The sequence below is a fragment of the Thalassophryne amazonica genome, chromosome 13, assembly GCF_902500255.1.
Source record: "Thalassophryne amazonica chromosome 13, fThaAma1.1, whole genome shotgun sequence".
In the NCBI taxonomy this organism is placed as follows: Eukaryota; Metazoa; Chordata; class Actinopteri; order Batrachoidiformes; family Batrachoididae; genus Thalassophryne; species Thalassophryne amazonica.
In genome coordinates, this window is record NC_047115.1 from 27,541,969 (window position 1) to 27,563,857 (window position 21,889).

Below are 21,889 nucleotides of genomic sequence, written 5' to 3' on the forward strand. Positions count from 1 at the left end.
ACGCTTGCTGGATTGACAGACGAGATCCCATGGAATCTTGCGGGAACTCAGTGGCAAGCTCACACTCAAACAGGAAGTGCCGAATTCTCAGTCACAGTGAAACAGGAAATGTTCAAATGTCAAACACTTCCTGGCATGGGTGGAGCTAGAGTGGAGGCTGGGGTTTCACTGGACTCTCCTGAAATTTGATTGGGCACAAATGATTGACATGTCACGGCACCACATGTCTGGTTGAAAGACCTGCATTTTGAAATTAGTGAGTCACATTGACTGCTAGGTTCCTCCTGTCCAGTAGTTTGTGCTGTGTACCACAAAAAGTTCTAATCCACCTTAGTACTGTAGTAGAAGAAAAATGTTTGCTTCAGATTTGAACTGAACACGTTTGAACTATGGACTTCTCATGACACCAAACTTATATTGGTGAGTAAACTACCACATTTTATACCAGAAATGAGGTCTAGGTTGTTAAAAGTAGCATTTCTCCTTTAATTCGGCTGGCTTATATACACTTGTTTAAGATAACAGACAGCAGCTGGTTCATGCTCTGTTGGCTTATTAGTGCAGCAGATAACTGAAACAATCCTTCAAATGGTGATACAAGCACCAAATTCAGCACAAATACAGCTGGAGCAAAATTAATGGAGCAACTGTAACTTTTGATCCCTGTACAAACTGAAACTGACCTTTGTCACCATTCTTGCTGCTTTTACCTCATATCTCCATAACATTCAGTCACAGATTATCTAAACTATACCTTTTTTGGAATCTTAATAATTAGGCAAATAATGTGGTGTAGTTTTCTATATGATTGGAGCATCGTTTAATTTTTGACCCCTGTGTAATTTTTCAGTTGACCCCTACTTGGCTGCCTATTGAAAATTCAAGTGAACAATCTGTTTTTTTCCCCCCCCAAAGAGTTCATGTCTATGGACTATTAGTGTCAAATTTGATGTTTGTATCACCATTTGCAGGATTCCACTCTAAATATTCTCTTACCTGCTGCACTATATAGGAGATGTAAGATGCTGCTCCTCAGTGTTTCTCAATTGCCCTCAAAAGTATTGGAACACTTGGTATTTCACACATTTTAATTTGTTTATTCCATTTCAAATACATTTTTTTTTCTAAAATTATCTCCCTTAACTCAAACTGAAAGCAGATCTCTACAACTTGATATAACTTAATTAAAAATATAAAATCCAGCTTCCTGATGAAGTGGTGTAGAGGAGGATTTTCTTAAAAAGAAGACCTGAAAGTTCAGCTACAATTAGACAGAAAGTACGTTTCAGATGAAAGCCTAGATTTGATGTTTTGGTGAAAGAAATCTTTGTATTTCTTCATAATTGATGTAAATAAAGTCCAAGACATATTCAGTGACTTTGGAAATGTTCATGTTTCCATCTCCTGACTTGTCTAAAGAAAACTGGCAATAAAACTGATTATTTTTTCAGGTTTTATCAAGTTTTAGAAATTTGCTTTCAGTTTGAGTTTGAGGAAGAAAATTTTAGAAAGTTTTATTCTTTATTTTTGTTGTATTTCTTGTATTTAAAATGGCATAAACAAATTCAAATGTGTTAAATTCCAAGTGTTCCGATACTTTTAGAGGGCACAGTATCCTAACCTTATGATGAGTACGAAATGAGTGTGGTATTATTACTGTTTCGTTTAAGAATGTTTAATTTTCACTGTTGCTGCTCTTTGTGTCAAATCATAATCATATCGTATATCATATTGATATAAAAATTCAGTAAGGTATATCTTCTATCATACATTCCAAATCTAAGGTGGAACTCTACTGGTGTTTACTAAGGTACAAATAAATATAAAAAAAAAAAACAGGAGAGAGAGAGAGAGAGTGGAGCACTTAGGTCCCTGGTCTTGAGAACCAGGGATGGTAGGTTGAGAAGCTTTTTTTATTCCATGGGAACTCTCCCTACCCACCTAAGCAGCTCAAGAATATGGATAGCATGTATATAAGTGACATTTACATGACAATTATATGACAATATTGAGATATGATAATTTGGCCATATTGTACAGCCCTGCTGTCAACTAGATGAAAACTTTGAATATTAATTTACATCTACATTTAAAAAAATGCTTAAAGTGGCAGGGGGTTAAGAGGGCTGTAATGGGGGGGGGGGGGGGGGGGGGTGGCTGAAAAGCAAAAGCAGAAAAATACTTAAAAAGGTGGGGAGTATGGGGGCTAGAGCCCCTCCAGAAGCTGAAAGGCAAAATAAGGAAAATCCTTAAATAGGCGGAGGCGTTGCCCCCCAGAAGCTGAAAGGTTTTAGTCATGGTCATGCTCCCAAGAACCATTCTACTCTGAAGGACCTAAAGGACATGGTTAGGAGGAGCTTTTCCAGGCATGTGAGAGGCAAATAAAGAAACATGCTTAAAAAGGCGGGGGGTCTGAGGGAGTGGAGCTCCACCAGAAGCTGAAAGGTTTTTGCCATGCTAATGCTCCCCTGAAGCATTGACTCAAAATAAAGTCTGAAGGGCCTAAATGACATAGTGAGATGCTGACGAACTTTGCTCATTCATGTCCGTGACATATGCATATTAAAGTTTGTTGGCATTCAGAAATATACAAGTGATTTTTTTTTTTTTTAATTGTTTTTTCAAGAACTGGTCTTTTGCCACCTAAATTTTATGTTAAAGCAGAACGATGCCAAACGTGAGTTGCATTAGGGGTTCCTAAAATACTTTTTTTTTCCTGCATTCCAATGCAACTTGGGAAGCTAAATACTGACTAGTCATCATTTTAATACCCAATGTTTATTTTAATTACCGGGACTGCGCTTCATAAAATAATAAACAATGACAGAATAAATGTAGGTCATCACTGCAGTGGTGTTTCTATCCTGAGGAAATATGGTTAATGGTGATACTTAACTCCAGCAGATGGCGGTAATGTAACACTTTAGACACCAGCTGCTGTTAAAAAAAAAAAAAAAAAGCTTCTGTAACCAAGAAGAAACTTCTTTTTCGAGGTGTTTTTTTTTAAATACTTGACACACTAGAATGTAACCTGAAGTATCTATACGTCCATTGACACATCCGGTACAGTAGGTGGCGGTATGGACCTAAAGTGATAATTGCCACCCGCCAATCAAAGGGGGGAAGGAGGGGAAGAAGAAACTTTTCTTCGTTGGTGTATTTGCCATGTTTGCGGAAGTTGCGTTATTGCCGCTAGCTGAAGTTCATTTGTTCTTGTGTGTGCGTGTTTAATATTTTATAGTTAAACATGAATCTACCAAAAGGTCCAGATTCTCTGTGTTTCGACAAGGATGTATTTATGAAGGTTAGACGCTCTGTTGACACACGTGTTTATGTTGTTATACGAACGAACAAGTCGACGAGGAAGCTAACTGTTAGCCTTACTGTTTACTTAATACAACATTTTGACAAGACAGTGTCCAGTTTTCTATCACAGCCATGTTGACATTTATGATATCACTCACGTTATTGACCATGGCCCCAAAATTTTTGAGCAGCATTCCTCAGCTTGTCAATTTGGACTGTCTGTTTCTAAAGCAGTTTCTCAGAGATGCACTGAAGCTCGGTGTTCTGGGGTTCATGCATTTTATCTTGCCCTTTGTAGTCCTCCTATGTCAGTGTAATAGTCCCACATAATTTCTGGTTTCTGTCAGGTTCATAAGTATTTGAACAGTGGAACAACCATTCTGTCTTTGCCTCGTTACACCATCACAATGGAGTTGAAATGAAACAAGATGTGGTTGTGTAGATTTTTAGTTTTAACTACTCAAGGATGATTAACAAATAGTGTGATTGGATAAACTGCATAGTGCAAGTTTTGTTGTACAGTCAGTCACAGTTTCATGGTGTAGCAGCACAGAGAAGGATTTATATACAAGCAAACAGGCTAAACATCAGATTCAGTCTCCCATTTGCATTCTGGCAAGTTGTAGCTTAAATTGAACATGTTTTAAAGGAAATCTTTCTTTCCACGCTTTCATGAAGGTGGCTGTTCAACTAATGATGCAACAGGCAAAGCTGCATTCTGCACAGTTTTGCTTGTCACAGCCATAGAAGCTTACTATTCCTGGGTTGTCTTGGTGGATTTCCTCACTAGTGTCCTTTCCTTGCACAGTCAGTCGGTTTTTGAAAATTCTTTTCTCCAGACAGACCTACCATGCAGTATCATGCTGTCTGTAACTTCTGATGAATGATGTAAATGAAGTTTGACATATTTGTTTATATATAAAAAGGGCTGTTAATTCCTAAACAGTTGTCACAATATTTTTGTTGCACCCCTTGAATTAAACCTGAAAACCCACACTCCAGGTATACTTTGTTTTATTTCAACTCCATTGTGGTGTTGTATAGAGGTAAAAAAAAAAAAAAAAAGCTTAATGGTGCCCCAACCCATCCTAAACAACATATCAGAAGTCTTGATGAATCCTCCTGGTGCTCACTAAAATCAAGATGATCTCCACAGGTGGTTTTCAAGCTTTAGTTTAGAGGTAGGCAATGAGGGCCAAGGCAGTGCAGGTTTTCCTTGCAGCCAATCACCTCAACAGGTGGGTTTGCTGATGAGTTTCTCCCCTGAACATAAACACCTGATCATCGATGAAATCACCTACTGAGGTGATTAGTAGCAAAGAAAACCTGCAGTGTCTTGGCCCTTCATGGTAAATGATTGCTCACCCCTGCCTTAGTTAGGATAGTCTTATATAGCATGAAAATAGCATGAAAAAGCGGCTTGAGGCAGGACCACTGTACTGTAGAAACATGGGGTATTGTGTGTAGAATTTTGAGGAGAAAAAAAAAAGAATTTCATCCATTTGGGAATAAGGCTGTAACATAACAAAATGTGGAAAAAGTGAAGCGTCGTGCATACTTTCTGGCTGCACTATATCTTATTTGAATTACCTTTAGATGCTTGAGAAGGATCCCTACTCTTCCATAACTTCACTGATTCCATTCTTTGTCATGTTCACAGATGAATAGATTGTAAAATTCTGTCCTGTGTCCACGCACTTGTGAGAATAATGTTGCAAATGTAGTTTGCTCAGTTTTTTATTCTTCAGATCAACGTCACTCTGCATACTCTAGCAGAACCATTCACACTGAAGTTAATCTACTGGCAGCTTAACAAACAAAAAAGAAAATTTCATAGTATGTCTTTCTGCCTTTCTTGTTGAACTGTTGTTCTTGTTTAAACTGTCCTCATAAACATGGCTTGAGAACATTACCTAATGACTTCAAATGACCCCAAGCTAACCTGACTTTGCCATTAGAGACTTAAAGGATCTCCTTTAAGTGTAGGACTTTTTTATTGAATTGTATGAATTTCTTGTTTTTTTGGGTGCAGTCAGGGTTTTTTTTTTATGTTTGTGAATATGGTTTCTAGCCTGCCTGTTTTTTTTAAGCTTACTCTTTTATCTACTCTCTGGGCACAGGATGACTTTGATGTTGATCAGTTCGTGGCGGAGTGTCGAAAGCATGTCCAGCTGGAGGAGATGAGAGAAGACCTGGAGCTCTACTATAAATTGCTCAAAACTGCCATGGTGGAACTTATCAACAAAGACTATGCTGACTTTGTTAACCTATCCACCAACCTGGTCAGTTTTTTGTGTTACCTATAATTGTCACTATTGAACATTAGTTTGACTGCAAAATGGATGAATCATGGTTGTCAAATTTTAATAAACTGGTCATAGGTTGCAAACATTAACTCAGAAACCTTTAATTTGCATATCACTTGATATTCAGCTTGTGAAAAAAACTGAAGGGGTGAAGGTGTGATTCTTTGTGTACCTATATAACATAATTAATATGCTTGTAGGTTGGGATTGTATCATTAAGAAATTTAACTTTAGTTGTACTGCTTATCCACCCAGGACTTGAATAGTGTTCATATTGGTATATGTTTTGAGAAAGACTGCTTTCCCACACACTGCAATAATGGAGTATATCATTGAAAGATTACAAAGTTGAGTCCTATTTTATTCTGATGAGATTAGTTTATATAAGTAGGTGGAGTAATGTGATATTTATTATGACAGAATAGTATTGAATAAGAAAGCTCAATGTAAATGACAGCTTTAAGTAGGCCAAACACACAGTTGAATAAACTAAACAAATAACTAGTTTTCTGCACCTTTTCCTTTGTTTTCAGCTCTTAAAGAATGGATTTGCTGTGCAGTCTTTTCAAAATTTCTGTTAAAATGTTTCACATCATTCTAATTTGAATATTTTGTTTTAATCTCTACACACATACAACACTCTTTGCATGTCTGTGAAAAAAACACTTAAGACTTAGGTTAAGAACGATTTATGAATGGAATTTTATGCAGTGAAAAGTAAACCTGCACAAAAATGAGCACAGTAGCCTAAGAGGAAGAGGGAAGCACCCAGTGCTATGAATAGCTTGCATCTGTGTGAGTGAGTACTCAGTAGAAATAGCTTTCAGCCAATGAAATGGAGTATCTCGCTGCTTATTACTGGCCTCCTTTTGCATCTTGCGGAGGAGGCGAGGACCAGCTAAGCATGCAATAGAGGGAGAGCCACCCTGCACACAGTCTGAGAGCGTGAGGGTGCACGCTTGAACTCTTCTGGAAATTGAATTGAAAAAAATCCATCAATGTATTTCCTTAATTTGTTCTATACTGAAAGCAGCACTGTTAATGTCAGAGTTTATTGATAATCTGGTCATTAGTAATTTTGCCCCAGGGCTTGTTTAATACCAGGTTTAGGTATCCATCCGTCCTGGTAGGCCACCAACAATTGTCAAGGTCAAGGTCAACTTTATTGTCCCATTAGGGAAATTTTTCTTTTGCGTTGCACTGCATTATCGCTTCACAGAGCAGAGAACAATTAAAAAGGACACAAATCACACAAAACAAAAAAATTGAAATCTAGACTAAAATCAGGAAATACATTACAATGACAACACAGAGACATTCAACTATTTAAAGTGCTGAGAAAAGTGCCAGATGCTAAAGTGCTGATGTTTGTTCCACATTGTTCTATTGCACTAGTTACTTGCATTGATTAACAGTTTGATAGAGACTGGAACAAATTATAATTTGAGACAATTTGTTTTACACTTTGGTATACGAAATCTTCTTCCCGATGAGGACAGTGGGTGAGTGGAGTCTGAGCAGATTTTTGTTGCCTGCGTCATAACTGACTGGTTATATAACTTCTCAGTGGACTCATATTTTTTCATACCAGTTATTTTTATTGCTGTTTTGTGCATGTTAGACAAACTGTTTTTGAGTTGAACTGTATGGTTACCAAACCAGGCAGTGATTCCATTTCTAATTAGGCTTTCTAAGATAGCTTTGTAAAAGATTAGCATGATCTGATTGCTAACACCATAAAGCCTCAGTTGTCTCAGAAAATACATTCTTTGCTGCAGTTTGTTGCACAAATGATCAATGTGTGATTTCCAGTTTAGCAAATTATCGATATGGACCCCTAGATATTTATATGTTGCCACCTGATTTATAGTTTGGTCTGAAATGACTACTGGCTTGTGTTGTCACTTGTCTTGGGTCAGAAACCATCTCTTGTGTTTTTGACACATTTAAAATCAGATGGTTTTTGTCACACCACTTAATAAAGGTGTCAGTCTCATTGTAGTAGACAAAAGGGTCCATGTCCTTATGCAAGAGGCTCACGATTGCTGTGTCATCTACAAATTTAAAAATAAAATTATTGGAGTGTACTTTCCTGCAGTCATTAGTATAAATTGTAAGAAGTATTGGTGAAAGCACACAGCCTTGTGGAACTCCTGTATTTTGGCGTGTGTAAGATGTTTTGATAAGTTTTGATTTAGCAAACCAGCCCGATGTTTATTCATCAATATTTTTTGGTTTACAGTGATTTAAAACAGACAAGTTCAACAAATCCTTACTTTTGAGAGACTGAAGTGGTAAATGTTTTGAATAGTTGTTTGATAAATGTGTGATATGCGTTTAATATATGAGCATATTTGTTGGTTTGTTTATTTTTCTCCCTTTTGTTTGTTTCTTCCAATGGTTTGATTAACAAACATATTTTTTGAACATCCCTGAGCTGTGCTTCCCTGTTTTAGGTTGGAATGGACAAAGCCCTCAATCAGCTGTCTGTTCCATTGGGACAGTTACGAGAGGAGGTTATGGTATGTGTTAGTGTTAATTTACAATCCTCATTTCTTTCCAGCCACAGCACACGTGGTCTGAATAATGCATATTGCTGTTATATATTGCAGAGCCTCCGGGCCTGTGTGAGTGAAGTGATTCAGGCGATAGACAACCAGCTTTCTAAACAAGACGACCTGCAGAAAAAAAAGGTTTGACTTCTGGTCATAGTCTCAGGTTCTGATTCAGTTCTGTTTTAAATGTACTTTATTGCTATCATTACAGTGCTGTTAATATATTGTCTTTGTCAAATCAATTTTGGCTGGTTTACAATAGAGGTTAGCTGTATTTTTAAGTATACCAGTATTGCTTTATCTACTTTTATTATAAAGCTTAAAAGGGAGCTGAATTCTAGCAGTAATAATCAGCTTCCTAATTCAGTCTGCGATATGTATCAGAGTATCTTACATTATTATATACCTATAAATGATACGCCAATATGATTGGATAAAACACTAAAGAATAAATAGCAATACACCCTTTTCGCGGACGGGTAATATTTTTCATACCACCCGAGTAATCAGCCAATCCGGACAGCGGAGCGGCAGCACGAAGAAGAGGCGCGGTCAGAGTAACTGTGAAATACTGGGGAGTCACTATTAATAATTTCTTACGTGTCCAACCTCGTAGGTTGATAGTTAAAATAAAATTTGTTAATTCTAAAAGCCATCATAATTATTTATAGGAAAACGTTCAATTTTTTTTCTACTAAGGTTTGAACTTTGAGTGTTTACACAGGAGAGAAAAGTGAGAAAATGTTAATGCCTGTTTGAGAAAAGTGTATAAAGTGTGTAGTGAGGGGTTTTACAGCCTTAAAACATCTATAATAATTGTAAAAAATAACGCTGACTACTTCGCGGATTTTGCCTGTTGCGGATTATTTTTAGAACGTAACTCCCTTTCGCAGCCTCGCAGTTTCGCAGATTTTTTTAGTGCAATTTTGCATGCTGCTTCTTCTTTTTTTTCTTTTTTTTTTACAGCGCATTGTGTTCTGCGTCCTTATCAGGCGGGCGATTGCTCTCACTGCCTCCAATTCACTTACTGAGTGCAGGCTCGGTAAGCGCCACAAGCGGACCACTCATACTGCCCTCCTGTCTGCTGTGCCGAGCTGCATGCAGCAACAGGTCCAGAGACTACGGGCAGCAACAGGTCCAGCGCCCGCTGCCTAGTCTCGGTAACCGCAGCCGCAGAGCTCCGTGGCCATGACTTGGATTCTTTGCGGGTCCCGCAGCCGTACCCCCGGAGGCAGTGAGCGAAGGGAGAGCATGCGCATTGTGTTCTGCATGCATTTATCATTTATAGGTATATGATAAAGTCGTTATCATAAGATTGTTTTCGGCCGAAGGGTGTATGGTTTTCTGAAGGGTGTATAAAGCCATATTCATTGGTGAACAACTTAACTGATAATTCAGATCTACATCTTAATGTCCTCTCTTCTATCAGGTATGTGTATTGAGGCTGATTCAGGTGGTGCGATCAGTGGAGAAAATTGAGAAAATTCTCCATTCCCAAAATGCCAAAGAATCCACTTCTCTGGAAATTAGCAGGTAGAAAACTAACCATCCAATATTCTGACATCACTTAAGAACAAAAACTGTTGCAGTTGAATTTGCATTTTGCAAAATGTCCAGAGTGTGCATCGCCTCTATATTGTATGCTGGAATTGGTGCCATCTCTTGTGGGCCCTTCATAGTAAAGTGGACGATGAGGAATGGTTAAATCCATTTCAACATTTTGTTTAAACTGATTTGACAAACAGCACATCCATCAATAGTGTAAGAAATATGAAATTATTTCTAAAACTTTGCTCGTTAGATGCAATGTTAACATGGATATTTGTTTTTGAGTGTATTTGTTAAAACAGCAAACGGCCAGCAACACTGTCAAAGAAATTGAATAGGCAGATTTCCATTGTTGGCAAGTGATCATTAGAGGAAGGTAGTACTACTCTGTGTTTATGTTTCCAGCTTCATGTCTGTCTCCCACTGTGCAGTCCTCTGTTAGCAGGCCAGATTCTGGAGAGAATAGCTACAGAATTCAACCAGCTGCAGTTCCATGCTGTACAGAGTAAAGGCATGCCCCTATTGGACAAAGTCAGACCTGTAAGTCTTATTATTCAGACAGGTGTTAAATCAGTTGGGTAATCACTTTGTGTGTAATATCTTGCTGTTGTCTGAGAGATAGCAGCTTTTGTTTCTATTTTAAAAGACAGAATGACAAATTGTTGAAAAAACACATAAGCAAATGACACAGACATCCATCCAAAAATGCAAAATCCATTGAAAATACATGGTCTAATCTGGTTTGTGTAAGAAACTCACTTACTTGACTAATCTTTTGATGTTAGTCGTTGCATAAAGCACTTAGTCGGCTAAAGTGTTGTGTTAGCCAGCTAAAGTTTTTAGCCTGCTACAGAAGAGGCTAATCTTATTTTACTTGACAAAACTTCAGTGTCTTACCTCAAACATGGCGGCTGTTGTGTACCAACACTTGATGGAGTAGGAAGGAATGAAGGAGAGCCTTGTGACTGGAGCAGGTTCCTGCACCAGAATAATTCATTGGAGATGTCTACAGACACTGAGGCTGGGAGCACTTCTCTGGTTCCAGCCATGGTTATAGTAGGTGACCAACCCAGAAGTAAAGAAAACTCTTGCGCATTGGAGGTGTTGGTTGGCAGCGGCACTCGCGAGACCTCTGTGCCTGTGAAAATCGTAGACTAATGTTAGACGCTAATTCATAAGTTTAGCTGACGATGTGAAACGGAGATCAGATAGCTAATGTTGGGCGACTAACCTTAGTCGACCAAGTAATTTAGTAGATTAGACCACTTTATGAAACTGGGCCCTGGTTTGTTCTCTGGAATACATTGGGTCATAACTATAATCCTGGCTACTAAACAGCATCTGTGATGAGGTTTTGCCTTTGTCAGCGTATCGCAGGCATCACCTCCATGCTTCAGCATTCTCTTGAGGGTCTGTTGATTGAGGGCTTGCAGACATCCAACGTTGACATGGTGCGTCATTGTCTGAGGACGTATGCCACTATAGACAAGACCCGAGATGCTGAGGCCCTCGTAGGACAGGTGCTCGTCAAACCATACATGGACCAGGTAAGTATACCAAACATTTATTCAGGTAGTTTTGTGGGCATTTTTGCCTCCTTGAAAGCATAAATTGATTGATTTTCTAGATGTGACATGGTGACTAGCAGTCTCTTTTCTCATTAATATTATATGAGATTAGATTGACAAAACAAAATTACTGGAATTAACCACTCTCTTCTGGAAATTTGTATCATATTGTAATGTGACCAAATGTGCTACACACTTACATGGATTACACTATTGCCCTGGCAAGGTCATCCAGAGGTCAGTCCTCAAGGTGAAGGTCAAGGTCCTTGAGGCCAATGTCAGACTGTCTTACACCTTACTGCCTTCATGCCCATTACCAAGTGAAATTAAGACATTAAGACAAATTTTTAACTGAATATTGCCCTTGCTAATGATCAGACTGTGGAGTGTTTTTTTTTCTACAACAGCCAGAAGGTGAGTTGGTTTGATCCCAAGATTGGTCAAAGTTTCAAGGTGTTTTTTAAACAAGAAACTGACCTGAAGGGGACAAAAAACACAAAACTGTTTGTTGACTTTGGGATGTGTTGCCCTCCTTGACCTCATGCACAAAAAAGGGAAGATCAGGATTTATCCAATCTGATATGATGAAACTTTATTAATAACTGAGTGGAAATTCACAGCAGTGGCCAAGCTCAAATTGATTAAAAAAAAAATTTCTTTGCAAAGAAGTAACTGAGCAATGGAATATACACAAACTAGAACATTTAAAAAAATGGAGCTCTGTGCAAAATATTGTGTAAACCTCTAAAAGAGCTGAATTGAAAAAAAACATGGGAGGTGTTCTAAACACAGCATATTATGGAACAGAAAGAAATGGATGATGGGGTCGAGTGAGCGGTATAAAGATAATAAACATCAAACTCTCATCTCGTCCTTTTTTAGGTGATATTAGAGGAGGTTGTGAAGTCTAACCCCAATGGTCTCCAGCTGATGTACTCAAGACTGTTGGATTTTGTTCCTCATCACTGCAGACTGCTTAGAGAGGTGACTGGAGGAGCCATATCCAGGTATCTGAGTTTGCACAGAAGACTCATCAAGCATGCATGAATGAAGTGCTTTTGTACCATGTTTTGAAATTTTCCTGCTTTCCCTGGAAGTATTTTCTATCTGAATCATTGTAGCACTTGAAAAGCATATTGAACTGGCTGTATTGTCCTGTTTCATGGACTTCATCAGTATTATGGCATTTTTTTTTGTCTTGTGGCCTTGTGAAATATTAACTGCCATAAACTGAAACACTATTAGAAACAGCACCTAATGTGGACGATGTAGCACATTCTAAATGTACTGCTGCTCTCTTTCCACTTAGTGACAAAGCGGTTACTGTGCCAGGTTACGATTTCCTGGTCAACTCCGTGTGGCCGGAGATAATCAGAGGAATAGAGGAGAGGATGTCTTACCTCTTTAACCCTGGAAACCCTGATGTGTTTTATGAGGTACAAACAGAGAGGGACTTTTATGGATTTGTGTTTGGGGGTGCTGTTTTATTACTGTTGTAATATGAATATATACAGTCTGTGTGACTCTCCGTCTTGTTTCCTAGCGGTACAACGTGAGTATGGAGTTTGTGAGGAGTTTTGAGCGTCAGTGCAGCTCACAGGCCAGTGTGAAAAGGCTGAGGATTCATCCTTCATACACCAGCTTCCAAAACAAGTGGAACCTTCCTGTGTACTTTCAGCTTCGGTGCATATTACTTTCACACGTTTCACACTCTCCACATGACAGCTCACACCTTACGTCATGTACTATGACTGTAAACCGCATTCTTCACACCTAAATGCTTTGATTCACACCGACTTCAACATGCTATATAAACTTTGGAACATTTAACTGTCTGTTATGTACACCGAGGTGATGATGTTCGTGTCTTAAATAGGATTATCTGCAAATTCATTATTTATAATTGAATGAGGCTCAAATGTTTGTATTTTTGTCCCAAGGGCCATGATCCAGGGGTTTAATAACACTTTCTGCCATAATGTAAAACATTGTGGTGTTTGTTTTTGTCAACAGCTCAGAAATGAATGCAAAATTTTGAAATCTGGAAGTTTAACTTTTAGATTTTGCAGAATTCAGGATGTAGTAGTTGTGAATACAGGCCACATACTGTGTGTCTACAACCCCCCCAATTACTTAAGAGTGGCATTTGAAAAGTGAAACTGTTGGTTGCTGAGGTAGATGACCTGAGTATTCCTCTCATAACTAAAATTCATACACCTCTTATTTTAACCCTATTTACATCATGTAGACTGCATTAATAACACTGAAAAACAGTACTTATGTACCATATATGATACATAAGGAGAGATTCTCAATGCAAAACCTCACAAGTGCAACAAAATGGGATTGAACATACATTTGCATTACAATGTTTGAAATTCCTACGGTACATAGCCCACGAACATGGCTGTGAACCTTTGCTCAGTGGCTATTGATCTGTGTGAAACTACCAGAAGTTGACTTTTGGTGTTTGTCAGCTTCTGTCTCCCCCATAAACACACAATGGAATCGACGTAATGTGCAAATTCTGTACTGAACGTACTGACAGATTTTGGCCCATGTGTGCATTTTGCAATATAAACCCATGCAGTTCCCTGTTTCTCGAAAGTCCAACATTTCAAGCTCACAGACTCATAAGAAAATGGAAATCACAACTGACGCAGAAAATAAAACAAGAAAAGTGGCTTGTTAAAAGTTTCTGCTGATTTTCTATAAGTTGCTGCTGTTTCTGATAATCGTGCATTTTCTCACATATATCAGACTGTTTTTGCAAGCAGTGCAGAGGTGATGGTTTAAAGGTTAAGTGGTAGGGTTAAGAGGAGAAGATCCTCAGTTGAAATTCCAGTCAGAGCCGGAAAGACACTAAGGCTCCTTGGGCAAGATCCATAATCCCTATATTGCTCCCAGTATGCCAGCACCTTGCATAGCAGCACCCTGACATCAGTGTGTGAGTGTGAATGGGTGAATGCCCTGTTTCATTTGAACTAGGTGGTCAATGCATCCATTCACAGCGCTAGAGAAATGCAGTGGATTAACAAAGATTGCGTGTGTGTGGTACATGGTTGGTCACTGTGAACATTTTGAAATGTGCCCTGTACTGTGTCACATCCAGCTGTTTTAGGGCTTCTGTTTGTGTTTCAGGTACAAGGATATAGCAGGAAGTTTGGAGAACGCCATAAGTGACGAATTACAGTCAGCTCCAGGTAGGAATTGATTCTGCCGTCGATGCCAGTGTGTTCCTGTACTTTTCCCTAAACGTCTCTGTTGCTATCCAGTGGGCAGTTCATACCACCTCCAGGTGTCTGAGGTGTTGTGGTCCTGCCTGTTGAAGTGCTGGTCAGATAAGATCTATCTGTCACCTCTGGCCCATCGTTTCTGGAAGCTCACGCTGCAGCTCTACTCTCGATATGCCAAGTTCCTGGATGAGGTAAGCAGCAATATGGCTGTGGTTTTAATATTCTCTCCATCTTAACTGTTATTTTTCAGAAATATCTAATGTAGCCTAATAACAAGTAAGCAGTATTCACACTACTAATGTCACTTTGCTCTTAACATTTTTCATAACTTTTTTGTTGTTTGTTTAGGTGCTGACAAAGACTCCACCCACTGAGGTGCCAAAAGAGCCAACCAGGCCACTGCCCAGTTCAGCCTCATCCACCTCCAGTCGAACATCATTGGACGAGGGCGGTAGTGAGAGTGGGAGTCCCATGTCCCTGTTCACCAAACAGCTGGTCTTTATTGCAGCTGATGTCCAAAAGCTGCAAGAACAGGTGCCTACATACAAATACACTTCCCCATTCAGTTAAATGGGAAAGTGTGCCCAGACTATTGACTGATAATAGACATGTATCATCACCATAAAACTGCCCCACAGCCTCAGTTTTTTTAATGCAAGTTAAACATTTCTGGAGTTTGATCAATTCCTTGATTCTGCATTAATATTTGGCATGTCTCATAGATTCCAGAATTGTCACAGATGGTCCAACAGAGATTGGAATCCATTGGATTTAAAAACTTTGCTATTGTGGAAGGTAAGCTGTTCTTATAATGCAGACAGATGTTATTTTAGATTCTCTCTTTCCTTACTACTTCTGCTTGATTTACAGTGAGGAAAATAAGTATTTGAACACCCTGCGATTTTGCAAGTTCTCCCTTAGAAATCATGGAGGGGTCTGACATTTTCATCTTAGGTGCATGTCCACTGTGAGAGACATAATCTAAAAAAAAAAAAAAATCCGGAAATCACAATGTATGATTTTTTTTAATAATTTATTTGTATGTTACTGCTGCAAATAAGTATTTGATCCCCTACCAACCAGCAAGAATTCTGGCTCACACAGACCTGTTAATTTTTCTTTAAGAAGCCCTCTTATTCTGCACTCGTTACCTGTACTAATTGCACCTGTTTGAACTTGTTATCTGTATAAAAGACACCTGTTCACACACTCAGTCAATCACACTCCAACCTGTCCACCATAGCCAAGACCAAAGAGCTGTCTAAGGACACCAGGGACAAAACTGTAGACCTGCACAAGACTGGGATGGACAAGAGGACAACAGGCAAGCAGCTTGGTAGAAGACAACAACTGTTATGATTATTTATTAGTAAGTGGAAGAAACACAAGATGACTGTCAATCTCCCTCCGTCTGGGAATCCATGCAAGAACTCACTTTGTGGGGTAAGGATGATTCTGAGAAAGCTCAGAACTACACAGGAGGACCTGGTCAATGACCTGAAGAGAGCTGGGACCACAGTCACAAAGATTACATTAGTAACACATGATGCTGTCATGGTTTAAAATCCTGCAGGGCAGCAAGGTCCCCCTGCTCAAGCCAGCACATGTCTAGGCCCGTTTGAAGTTCACCAGTGGCCATCTGGATGATCCAGAGGAGTCATGGGAGAAGGTCATGTGGTCAGAAGAGACCAGAATAGAGCTTTTTGGAATCAACTCCACTTACCATGTTTAGAGGATGAGAACAACCCCAAGAAAACCATCCCAACCGTGAAGCATGGGGGTGGAAATATCATACTCTGGGGGTGCTCTTCTGTAAAGGGGACAGGATGACTGCACCGTATTGAAGGGAGGATGGATGGGGTCATGTACACACAGGTGTTGAAATACTTATTTGCAGCAGTAACATACAAATAAATTATTTAAAAAAATCATACATTGTGATTTCCGGATTTTTTTTTATATTATGTCTGTCACAGTGGACATGCACCTAAGATGAAAATTTCAGACCCCTCCATGATTTCTAAGTGGGAGAACTTGCAAAATAGCAGGGTGTTCAAATACTTATTTTCCTCACTGTATGCTGGACGCAGTCACAAGGAGCTGCATACCCCATATGTCATGGTACTCACTCCTTGTCACTTTTGCTGTTCCACCTCTCCCAGATTTTATAACACAAGGTGATTATGTTGCAGCAAAACAAAGCAAATTTTCACTTTGCGGTTGTTATTTTTGACATAATGGCAGAGACAAAGTATCCTCACAGCAGATTTAAATGCGGACTCACACACACTTGCGCATTCTGTGCAGATTAAAATGCTTGTGCATTCCTTTTTACCTTAACTTTAAATATGCTTAAAATGTTACACATTCTCTTGTGACTCTTGTTGTCATATCCTCTGCCAGATATTTATTTCAGACACCATCTCTTAATAACTGTACTAAATATCTAAGCACAATGCCATTCCATGTGTAGTTGTGTATTTACTGTTTTCCATGACAGACGCTCTAGCAGACTCCAAAGCCTGTCTGTCGAGCAGCGCTCCCACTCTGAACACCAGGATGAATCAGCATCTAACTGAACGTTGCTGTCGCTTCCTGAAGAGTGCCTCTGAGGTTCCACGGCTCTACCGTAGGACAAATAAGGTCAGAGAAGATGTAATGTGTCTAATTTATTTATCTCTTGTTTGGAATCTCTTGTTTTGAATTGGAAGAAATAATATTTCTGTGTAGGCTTGGCTATCGAGAACCGGTTCTTTTTGAGAATCGTTAAGAAATTATTCGATCCACCGACATCAGTAGCCTTTTTGCTTAATGAATTCCTTATCGGTCCTTCAGAGCGGCTTTTGTTTTTCAGGGTGTTTGTCTGGAAAATGATCATTTCTTTACGTTGATTACAGACCCTGCAGTGGGTCTGTAATCAACCACTTCTGCAACACGGCTCCACTTTGAAGCTTGAACCAACAAAGCAGTGCTCTGATCTGCTGCTTTGTTGGTTCTCTGATTCAATTCTTTTCAGAAGCAGCAAGTCCGCTTCTTAACCCCTCTCAAAGCCATTTAAAGATGTCAATCATGAGACACTTTTGTTTGGATTAAAGTCACTAACTGGGACTCTTGTCTTGTTGCAAACAAGAAACGAGAATCATCCTCCGTTCCGTTCACACAGCTCCAAACACTGCATGTTGTCTGCCGAGTAAACTTAGAGTACAGAATTAATAACTTCAAAGTGAATCACTGTTTTAAATCAAATGACATCTCTTTCCAAGCGTTGTAATACAAACAATAAACTAGAATTCACCAAAATGTTTTTTCCTCCCAAAATGAGACGTCCTGCGTTCTTTATGAATTACAATTGATATTGACGTGCAGCCAGCTGAGCTCAGCTCAGCGGTATGGAGTGACATTCATGCCATTAATGTCTGAAAGGAAATGCTTTTGACAAAAACTACAGATTTTGTTTATTTCTATTTATGTCCAGAGATTAAGGATCCACTATGTAGATTTTATTTATGTCCAGAGGTCAAGGGTCCACCATGTAGGGTTTATTTTAGTCCAGAGATCAAGGATCCAATGACCTTGTACAGATTTTATTGATTTTTATTTATGTTCAGAAATCAAGGATCCAGTGACCAATTTCATATTTATTTACTTTAAGACTCAATAAAATGTTGTTGACATAGAAAACCTGTAAAGTCTACTTTTAGTAGACAGAAAAGAGGTATCTTTAAGGAATTGGATTGATAAGCGGACTCAATAATGTCATCAATATCAATAAAATCTTATTGATACCCATCCCTAATTCTGTCTGAGGTTTTGTATGCTTTAATAAATTTGTTGTATGTGTGTTGTTCAGCAATGTGTTGTCACATAAGCGGCACAACGTCTTGTGTTTTTTGGTGATTTAGTTTGATATCAATATGACATAAATTTCATTACCAGCTCAAACTCTGAATATTTTTATCAATAACTGATGGTACAAACACTTCAGTCACTCATGAACACACATTCCAAAGTAATCAAGCTTAACATTTGTTGCTTATTCAATTCCTTTAATTCTGTCTGTCTGCTGATGCTGGAGCCAATATTTCTATTTGTGAATATGACATTGGTATGAACATTGGACACAGAGTGCAGTTTCAAGCCCCCAGTGACCAGAAGTATTGAGTCTATGATTTTTTTTTATTATTATTATTATTATTATTATTATTTAGTTGACTAAAAAAGAAATTGAAATACTCTCTTCAACAGCCAGATGAATCATAAATAAATACGCTCACAGAGCTGTTAGGCACAGGACATTTGGCTGTTTTTGACATTTACTTGCAGCTCATCACAGTAATACACTACACTGTAAATACTTGTGCACTTTACTGTCCTTATTGTTTAATGTCTTGTCCTGCCATCACCAAGGGAAGGTGAGAAATGAAATTTAGATTCCTTATATGTCTAGTACATGTGAAGAATTGACAATAAAGCCGACTTTGACTTTGAGTATGGTTTGGTAATAAATTGTCTTTAGTTTCTTCATGAAGAATAACATAAAATTTAAATCAGTTATTTTGAGAAGCCTTTGAAAGTGAAATCCATAAAGGTTTCACGAGTCATCAAAGCAAAGGCTGCCTCTTTGTTTCTGCTTAACTGTATTTTCAAAAGAAATGCTTAATATTAATGCTCATTTATTTATTTAATGCATCTGACAGTTAAATGGGATTTTTTTTTTCTTTTATTTAGAGAATCTTTTGAATATTTTGCTCTTTTTTTTGGAGAGAAAAGGTCAGAAATGTCATTATCTTGGAGTGATCTCGTCACGTTATCACAGAACCCTTTCAGACTGGATTTGGTCAGCTCATTTTGTCATAAAAACTGACAGCGTGGGCCCACGTGCACATCTGCACTATGAAAAAATTTTTAAGATTTTCTTCTGCTTGTAACATTGTGCATGTTCTCTGGACAGGATCTGCCAGTGCGTGCCTCCGCGTACATGGACAATGCGTTACGTCCGTTACATCAGTTGGTGACTGACTCAGCGGGGCTCGTCACCCCTTCTACAGCACAAGAGTGGCTGCGGGTTTCGCTGTCGGAATGCACACACAGGTGAGCTATGAACAGACTCACACACTGCACAACCAGACACACGTCGGTCTCAAAGAAGTTGCAACGTAGTGAGTGAGGACAAAGCCTGTAACTATTGATGCTTGTTTGCTTATTTAGTTATGGTAAATTGACAAAAGGAGAGTCTCATTACTAAAAAGTGTTAGTAGAATATTATTATGTCGTAAGTTTGTGTTTGTCACCCGTGCTCAACCAGAGGACTGCGTTTTTAACTTTTGTAAGATTTAATTCCAGCTTTAACCCAGTAAACTGCAATATTCTTGTATGCAGGTACTATGAAACCATTTCAGAGGTGCTGAGCTCTGTTCGGAAGATGGAGGAGAGCCTGAAGCGATTAAAGCAAGCCAGGAAGACAACAGCCACGTCAGCAACAGCAGGAGCCAACGGGGGACCAACTGATGACACAAAAATCCGTCTGCAACTGGCTCTGGATGTAGAATACCTTGGAGAGCAGGTAGGTGGCAGATGGCGATCATAGAAAGCAAGCATGGAAACAGATGCATCCACATTTACCAAACGTGTTGACAGATATGCTCCATTTCAAAGTTATAAAGTCCTACAACATTATATCAAATGGACTACAAAGTTGTTTTTCCCTCCTACAAACTCCAGTTTAATCTAAAATGGTTTGGATTGGTCTGTGACACTTCATTCTCCTATTTTGTGACTCAGATTGAGAAAATGGGTCTGCAGCCAAGCGACATCTCCATGTTCTCGACTTTGTTGGACTTGGTAAAAGAGGCAAGAGAGCTTGCCGAGCAGAACCAGTAGAAGGATGACACCGCTACAACACAAACCAAGTAACATTACTGGAATCACTTCTGAAGTTCCCTGAGACCTGTACTAAAAAAATCCACAATATACTTGGTCTTATACTGGCAGGTGATGGTGCATATCATTCCAGTCTATAAATGTGTCTTACAGTACAAGAGGAGAAGTTTAAATTTTTACATAAATAAATAGAGGGTCTATAAGGAGTTTCTTCAGTCTAAACAATGATAATTTTTTAAAGCTTGTAATGATAAGACCTCAAGTCTCAGTTTTGTCTGATTAAAAAGTGCATAAGATTTTGTGAAGATCTCATGATCCTCTTACTGTATGTGAGGCGGGATCATCACTGGATCTGGTGTAGACCTTGTTAGTTAACTGAACAATGGTATTTCTGTTGCATTTCATCAGTGGGGAGTGTGGTCAGGAAACATTTTTATAAAAAAACAAAACAGTGATAATGAATGCTGTACACTGTTCACATCAAACTGCTGTACTGCTGACGTATTTGTTCAGGTTGTTTGGTAATGTTCTGGAAATCTAAAATCTGTTGTAAAGAAAATGTAAAACAGCACTCATGCAGTATGTTTATTTTGTCTGAAGGATGGAGTAGAAATAAAATAAGCATAATTGTGAGTATTTGATTGAATTCAGAGATGTTTAATAATCATTTGGGAATAAAATAGCCAATTATGGATACAACATTTATTGCATAGTGGAAGAACCAGGAAGTAGCCAGAATTGTCCCTACAACACAACTGTCACTCCTTTGAGTGGGTTGGCAGCTATGCTAAGAGTGCAGCTTTCCCTGTTTTCACACACACTCAGCCACACATGTAAGGTGCTTTATATAAGAAAGATAATGACTCGGAAAAGATCCACCTTTATATATGGGAAGGATCGTGATTCACAAATACACCTTGCGCTGAAAGGTGTATTTAAAAAGTAAAACACCTGCTGTATTGGGCCTCATACCATATTATGAGATTAAACTAATTGTTGATTTTCAGTTGGTGTCAAAGAATAACACCTTTAAATGTGCATGTTACATCAGAGTAAAGAGACCAATTTAAAAAAACACTCCTGAGGTTTGAAATTTATATTCCGTCGCCATCATTGTGTATTTCATTCAGCGCAATGTTATATTATGGAGTGGGTCATAAAATAAAATGAAACGTTTGAAAAAGCTGTCAGAATTATTATTATTTAAAATCATTCCAAATATTATTTTGGAGGGGGATTCTATATTGTAATACATACATTCCATTGGGAAAAGAATCACACACGTACATTTATGCATGAGAAACAAAATAATGTTTTATTTCATTAATCATAAATTGCAACACAGCAGAAAAATAAACTTAGTTATAATACACAAGTGACCTGTGGCTACTTTACCGACACTACTAATACTGTACAGAATTCTATTAATAACTGTTACAGAAGGTAACAGTTATTTTAACAGTTGGGAGGAGGCCCCGGGGAAGACCCAG

General features: G+C 38.6%; 1 protein-coding gene across 1 annotated transcript; it reads left to right on the top strand.

Annotated features, from left to right (window-relative positions):
• Positions 1 to 3,148: 3,148 nt before the first annotated feature.
• On the top strand, positions 3,149 to 21,040 carry cog2 (component of oligomeric golgi complex 2). Its single transcript, XM_034184866.1, has 18 exons — positions 3,149 to 3,304; positions 5,427 to 5,588; positions 8,069 to 8,134; positions 8,225 to 8,305; positions 9,597 to 9,700; positions 10,147 to 10,255; positions 11,083 to 11,262; positions 12,166 to 12,290; positions 12,593 to 12,719; positions 12,827 to 12,966; positions 14,425 to 14,486; positions 14,559 to 14,710; positions 14,868 to 15,053; positions 15,242 to 15,314; positions 17,020 to 17,162; positions 19,471 to 19,610; positions 19,899 to 20,082; positions 20,301 to 21,040. The coding sequence occupies exons 1-18, from the start codon at positions 3,248 to 3,250 to the stop codon at positions 20,397 to 20,399; spliced, it is 2,190 nt and encodes a 729-aa protein (XP_034040757.1). The 5' UTR covers positions 3,149 to 3,247; the 3' UTR covers positions 20,400 to 21,040.
• Positions 21,041 to 21,889: the final 849 nt, after the last annotated feature.

Excerpts from the sequence above, each read along its gene's own strand:
- cog2 (XM_034184866.1), top strand. The coding sequence starts at position 3,248 with ATGAATCTACCAAAAGGTCCAGATTCTCTGTGTTTCGACAAGGATGTA. Across the intron at positions 9,701-10,146 it reads ACTTCTCTGGAAATTAGCAG|TCCTCTGTTAGCAGGCCAGA; the intron begins GTAGAAAACTAA and ends CCCACTGTGCAG. Across the intron at positions 19,611-19,898 it reads CTGTCGGAATGCACACACAG|GTACTATGAAACCATTTCAG; the intron begins GTGAGCTATGAA and ends TCTTGTATGCAG.